This window comes from Buceros rhinoceros, unplaced genomic scaffold (genome assembly GCF_000710305.1).
Source record: "Buceros rhinoceros silvestris isolate BGI_N320 unplaced genomic scaffold, ASM71030v1 scaffold23592, whole genome shotgun sequence".
NCBI lineage: Eukaryota > Metazoa > Chordata > Aves > Bucerotiformes > Bucerotidae > Buceros > Buceros rhinoceros.
The window spans coordinates 8,446-14,920 of record NW_010399833.1 but is presented as its reverse complement, the minus strand read 5'-3'; the positions used below and the strand labels follow the sequence as shown (position 1 = coordinate 14,920).

The 6,475-nt window shown below is 50.9% G+C and overlaps 1 protein-coding gene across 1 annotated transcript in view; it reads left to right on the top strand.

The window, feature by feature from the left end:
- Positions 1-469: 469 nt before the first annotated feature.
- The window catches only part of LOC104489480 (histone-lysine N-methyltransferase, H3 lysine-36 and H4 lysine-20 specific-like), a gene marked incomplete at its 5' end in the record, with an annotated part of 7,641 nt that continues 1,635 nt past the window's right edge, over positions 470-6,475 (top strand). The window contains 2 exons of the mRNA XM_010131642.1: positions 470-674; positions 4,682-6,471. Of these exons, the coding sequence (XP_010129944.1) occupies positions 470-674; positions 4,682-6,471 (1,995 nt within the window). The remainder of the gene's footprint in view (positions 675-4,681; positions 6,472-6,475) is intronic.

Below are 6,475 nucleotides of genomic sequence, written 5' to 3'. Positions count from 1 at the left end.
TTGTTACCTCGGGACCTCGACCCTTAACAAGGTCTAAACTGATCACAGATACACTCAGACTGAAAATGGAGAGAGGAGCATCAAAAAGTGCAGGAAGTGCTGGAGGAGACTCCTCATGAGTCATGAGCGCAAGGGCACCTGACTGCTTTGACTGAGGACCTGAAGAGGCTGTGAGCAGTGGCACGAGCTCAGTGACACCAGACAGCCTCAGGCTCCTCATTCTGCTGTTGCTAATTGTATAGATCTCATGTTAACCAGGCTTTGGTGCAGGACTTCCAGGCTCTTACAAAAAAAAAAAAAAAAGAACCATTTGCCAAATACTGAGAAGCACTGTAGAGATGCCACATGTTTCAGGTACGGCTGGGAGTGGGATTTTTATTGCGGGTTTTGCAGTTACCTCCAGTGTAGCAGGAAGGGGACAGATGGAAGGGGCAGAGACCTGCATTAACTGACGTTGTCTCACCCACAGAGCCAACCCAGCCTCACCGAGGAAAAGTCCAAGAAGCTAAAGAGACGGCCGCAGATGAAGCGGAGGTCGCAGGCAGAGGTGATGAAGGAGCGAGAGGACGAGTGTTTCAGCTGTGGGGATGGAGGGCAGCTAGTTTCTTGTAAGAAGCCAGGCTGCCCCAAGGTGTACCACGCGGACTGCCTCAACCTGACCAAGAGACCTGCAGGTCAGTGCTCCGCACGGCTGGGCTCTGCTTGGGTCATGTGCTGGCTCCAGGTGTCCCAGGCACTACTCATCACCTTGCACTCACCTCACGGCAACTTAAAATTTAGAGAGACCTTTCTTACTTGAACTCACTTGTGGCCCACACGACACAACCCTGGTTTGCACCCCACCATAACCTGCAAAAAGATGAATCAATTGCTGAAGGGGGAGCTGGTCCTTGCCTGAGGAACAGTGTTTGTGAGCTGAGCCCTTCCTAAGGGCCTGGCAGAGGATAGTCCAACTGTAGTTGAAGTGTCGATTCCTCGGACTGGCCATTTTCTCAGAGCTGAAGATAACTGAGTGAATTGAATGGTGAGGAAAAGCACTGATGAAAAATAGGATTTAGCGACCCTTAACAAATGTGCTAGATGGCTGAATAGCCCGAAGTTCATAGTTAAGGAAGAGAACGATATCAAAGCATATCCTAGTTTGTGGTGAAATGAGGGCAGACATTTGAAATAAAAAGAAAAAAATACTCAAAAAGAACTTGTAGTTGTGTGCAGAGAAAGCAACAGGCTCCCTGTGTGAGTGGTAAAACAGCTTCAAGTTCGTTAGTAGCTCAGAAGGTGTAAAGTAACATCTGTGGAAGAAAAGATTTAAGTTCCATTTAAAAGTTTAAAGGATCTGGTTAAAGGGAGCGTGTCCTCTGTTGTTTCAGTTTGTCCTGTTTACTAACCTGCGACCTTTAATGAGCATTCAGGTTTAACCAGTGCTCAGAAGGGGGAAAAGTTAGACCTGGGTCTTGGTAGGGCAGCTAGCCCTGTGTCTGCCAGGCCAGGGCACCAGATCAAGCGCCAAAGGATCAAATGGTGTCAGTTATCAGCGAGACTAGATGACAAGTGTTTGGGTAGAATAACTCATCAAAGCCCATTTAGGGGGTTTTGCCAATGTAATAAATTTGGTTAATAAAGTCAAATGCATTGAAGTATTTGTTCAGAGGGCTATAAATCTTTTTATTAAGTATGGTAAGCATTGTCTTAATTAGCAACTATTTATGCAACCCTATACAGTGATTTCTGAGCACGTCAGAGGCTGGCTGAGAAACATGGAACCAGGTGGGCTCTGAAAGAACCTGCCAGGAGAGTCACTGCACCAGAGTGTTTCTGTCAGCGCACCATGGAGAGCCAGAGCTGGGCGTTCAGCACCTCTAGCTGTGACTTGGCAGAAGCTGTAGAAGGACCAGTAGTGTATTCAGGAAGAATACAGACAGAAATTCTGCACGTGTGCGTGTCGAGTTCTGGGGAGAACAGGGCATTTATACAGAAGAGCTTGGATGGCTCCTTGTGGAAGGGAGCACTATGAAGGGAGCACTGGGAGCACAGGAGGGCAGGTCACTTCATCAGTCAGGGAGAGGGAATCCTGACTATCACCTTTCTGTCCATTTTGGTGTGCTAAGACAGGACGCTGTAACATCCTGGCAGGTTTTCCCATACTTCAGAGTCTCCAGTAGAGGAGAGTCCAGCTTTTAGCCTGTTTCCGTGCTTTCTATTTGAAAAATTTCTCCTAACAGCCTGACTTGAAAAATTAAAGGATTGCCATCTCTCTGATAGCCACCCAGTATGTAAAAAAAAAGGCTGTGTTCTCCTTAGTCTTTTTCCAGCTTAAACTAACACAGCCTCTCCTTGTAGCTCTTATTTTCTAAAATTATTCTTCTTGGTCTGCTCTGGACTGTGTCCCACTTGCCTACACGTTTTTAAAACTAGTTACGGGGCTGTTTTAACAGCATTGCAGCCGAGGCCTTGCTAACACCAACAGAAGAGAATAATTATTTTGTGTTTTACATAAATTTCTCAGGAAATGAGATTTGACTTGTTTTGAAAAAATAACTTTTGTATTAATATGGTGTTTGTGATTTGCCCTATCAGCTTTGAGTCTTCATCTTGATCCTTTCCACGCATTTTCTTTCTTTCTCCCACAGTTTGCTTTGCACTAGCTGTGGTGCTTTGCACTTTGGTCTTTATTTAATTACACCCTGTTGTTGCAAGAGCATCTGTCCAGTTTAAATTCTGAGCCTGACTAACCAAGTTTTCACAGTCCCTCACAGACTCATTATTTACCCGTTTCTGTAAGAGTACTCGCTGTTCTGCTTCCAGAAATTTAAATTAAAATACAGATTAAAATAGACTCCTGAAGGATGTCATTGGAAACGCCTCCTCAGTTTGCCAGAAAACCATTAATAGCTGGTTTTGAGAATGATCTTTTTTTTTTTTTTTCAGTCAGTTGTAGCCATTTTACTCTTTTTACATGTAGGCTGTTGTTTTCACAGCCCACTCCTTAGAGTATCATGCAGGTTGTGACAGGTTCAGCACTTCTTACTTCAAATGTTTCTTATGCCATGGGCATTGCTGTTGAGTAATTGAAATTTCCTGCTTGTTTGCATGTTACTAATTGTCTGATACTTCTTCGGAGAGCTCCAGGCTGTCTCAGGAGAGGCTGCTTATTCATTAGGCCTTTTATCCTGCCAAAGACCATTAGAGTGTTTTGATAGGATTTATCCTTCCTGCAACATACTGGCAGTTTTCTATTTATTTTCCATCCGTACAAATGGCTTCTATAATAATAGGCCCAGAGTCTTTCCAGTGACCGAAGTGAGTGGTGAGCTTGGCTCTGTGGGATACCGATGGTGTGAAGGGAGCAGCCTGTGCTGAGCCTGAAAGGGGGAAAGCCACGTGCAGTGTTAAACTTCCCTGCTCTGAAAAGGATGCTGAAAAATTGGAAAAGATGCAGAAAAGCAGTGTACATGCTTGGAGACTGGAACAGAAGCCTTGGACTGGCTTCAAAGGAGGGGAAAAAACAAGCTACGTGTTGTCTTCAACCTCAGGGGAAAAGCAGCGTGAGAGAGGGGAGTGGGAAGCTGTTGTGGTGCAAGTGCATGGAGAAATGGCCACAGCTGCTCTGTGCTGTGCTGCTGTTGCCTTCTCTTCCAGCCTCCCTGGAAAAGAGCTGGTAGCCAAAGCCGCAGCTGTGTGGTCTAGGTTCAGGGAGGCTGGCAAGTGCCCCAGCCTGGCCGGTGTCCACAGCTGCCCTCCCATCACCACTGGTGCTGGCCTCTGCAGGGGCTGCTCTGCAGGAAGCTGCTCTTTGCAGTAAGGCAGTGAGCCGGGGAGGGGCCGGGGTGGCACGGGCTGCTGGAAAGGCAGCCGTGCAGGTCCTATGGTGAGAAGTGAGGAACTCAGCATCCCGTATCCTGGGTGCAGATGGTGTCACTGTTCCCTATGTTCACAAACTGGTGAGAAGCATTTGGTAGAGGTGGCAGCAGCCTTGCCTGGGGGAGCAGGATCAAGTGAAAAAAACAGCAATCTCTGAAGTGTAATGTTTTTTTCCTCTATAATGGTGTTGATATTGATGATGAAGAGATTCGGCCTGGACATGGAGCTCCTCAGAGAGCAGCTCGGCTTTGTCTTAAGCAGTATTTTTATCATGGTCATAGGCAGAGGTTAAGGAAGATCGTGCCTTTGGGTACAGAGGCAATAGAAACTTACTCCCTTGTGATCACTGCCCTCTCAGTTCTTCTTTCTGATAAAGAGGAAGGGAAGTTGTTGGCCCACAATTAAGGACGACTTAGCTGAACCTGACTCATCTACTTAAAAAGCCCATCGGTGAATTATGTGCAGATACTGCTGTTGTTGCCTGTGGAAGTCAGAGCCACAGAGGTGTGCAAGCTGGGGATGTCTGCTCTTCTCTAGGCACCATATTGGTCAGTGCCATGCTGGAGACAGATGGGCTTTTGGTCTGACCTGGCGAGGCTTCTATTTGTTGTGATTATCATTGCCCTTGTGGCTTTCGAGGATGCAGGTTCCTGTTGCCTGCCTGTCGAGCCTGGGAATTACAGTAGAAACTGAAGAGGACATTGTATGGGAACATTACAGAGGTGTCCCTACTTTCCCTTGAATTCCCTTTGCAGCAGGGTTCGTCTCTTCCCTTGTACCACTTCTAAGGTGTGTCTTTTCTACTGTGTCTGTGCTGCAGGAAAATGGGAGTGCCCGTGGCATCAGTGTGACGTGTGTGGTAAGGAGGCAGCTTCCTTCTGTGAGATGTGCCCCAGGTCCTTCTGCAAGCAGCACCGGGAAGGCATGCTCTTCATCTCCAAGCTGGATGGACGTTTAAGCTGCACAGAGCACGATCCCTGTGGGCCTAACCCTCTAGAGCCGGGAGAAATTCGTGAGTATGTGCCTCCCATAGAAACCCTGGCTGATGGGGAGGACACCCAGCCACCAGAGCAGCCTCCTGCAGAAACAGACCTGAGCGATCAGCCTCTGGACAGCCTATCTCAGTCTGTGGCCCTCAGACTGCAGTCGCCAGAAAAGCCCCCTGCAACCCTAGCGCTAAGGCTGCCGCCATCAGACAAACCCCCCACTACCCTAGCCCTGAAGGTGCAGCCATCAAACAAGCCCCCCACCACCCTGGCCCTCAGGCTGCCTCCGCCAGACAAACCACCCGCCACCCTGGCACTGAGACTGCCACCATCAAATAAACCTCCCACCACCTTGTCACTGAGGCTGAAGCCATCCAACAAACCCCCCACCACCCCCCCCCGGCCCCTCGGGCTCCCCCCGCCAGACAACCCACCCGCCACCCTGGCACTGAGACTGCCACCATCAAATAAACCTCCCACCACCTTGTCACTGAGGCTGAAGCCATCCAACAAACCCCCCACCACCCTCTCGCTCCGCCTGCAGCCATCAGACAGGCCACAGGCTGCCCTGTCCCTAAGGCTGCAGTCAGAGAAGCAACCCATCATAGTAGCGCTGCGGCCTCAGCATCCTGACAAACCTCCTGCCAACGCGGTGCTGTGGCCACTGGACGAGTCCTCCAGCGATGCCTCGCAGCCTCACCTGCAGAGCAAATCTCCTCCGGGAAGCCCGCAGTCGCTGGACGAGTCGCTCGTCCCTGCTGGTGCCCTGCAGCTCGAGTTGTCGGACGAGCCTCCTGCTGACCCCGAGGTTTTGGGGTTGTCGGCCAAGTCTCTCATTGACACCAGGACCCAGCAGGCTGAGCTGCTGGATGAGTTCCCAGTGGAATGCCTGCATTCCCAACTGTCAGACAGACTGCTTGCTACTGTGGGGACCCTGCAGTCCCAGCCAGTGGATGAGCCTCCTGAGGACGATGAGCTTCAGCTGGTGGACAGAGCTTCTCCACAGAGTCCACGGCTTCGGTCTGTGGAACGGGCTGCCAGCTCCATGGTGCCCCAGGTCTCAGCCTCAGAGATGGCTCCTGGTCCTGGGATGCTGTGGCCCCTGCCTATTGAAAAAGTCCCCAGCTCCCCAGTCTCACACATCCTGCCCACAGAAAAGGCTCCTGGATCAGCTGTGCCACAGTCTCCACCTTTGGAAAAGGCTTCCTTCTCCGGGCTAGTGCAGATCCCAGCCATGGAGAATGCTCCCAGCTCTGGAGTGCCCCGTTCCTTGCCTCTGGAGAAGCCTCCTGCCCTGGGAATGCCACGGATGCTGCCCACAGAGAAGGCTCCCAGCTTAGGGCTGCCACGGCCCCTGCCTCTGGAAAAGGCTCCTGGCTCCCGGTCACCGCACATCCTGCCCATGGAGAAGGCTTTCAGCTCAGGGGCCCTGCGGATCCCACTCACGCAGAAGGCACTCGCCCCCGGGGTGCTGCGGCCCCTGCCTCCGGAGAAGGCTGCTGACTCTGGGGCCCTGTGGGTCCTGCCTCCGGAGAAGGCTCTCAGCTCTGGAGTGGCTCGGCCTCAGCTCTTGGAGAGGCCCCTCGCTCTGACAGCCCCGTGGCCTCAGGCGTCGGACAAGCTGGCTG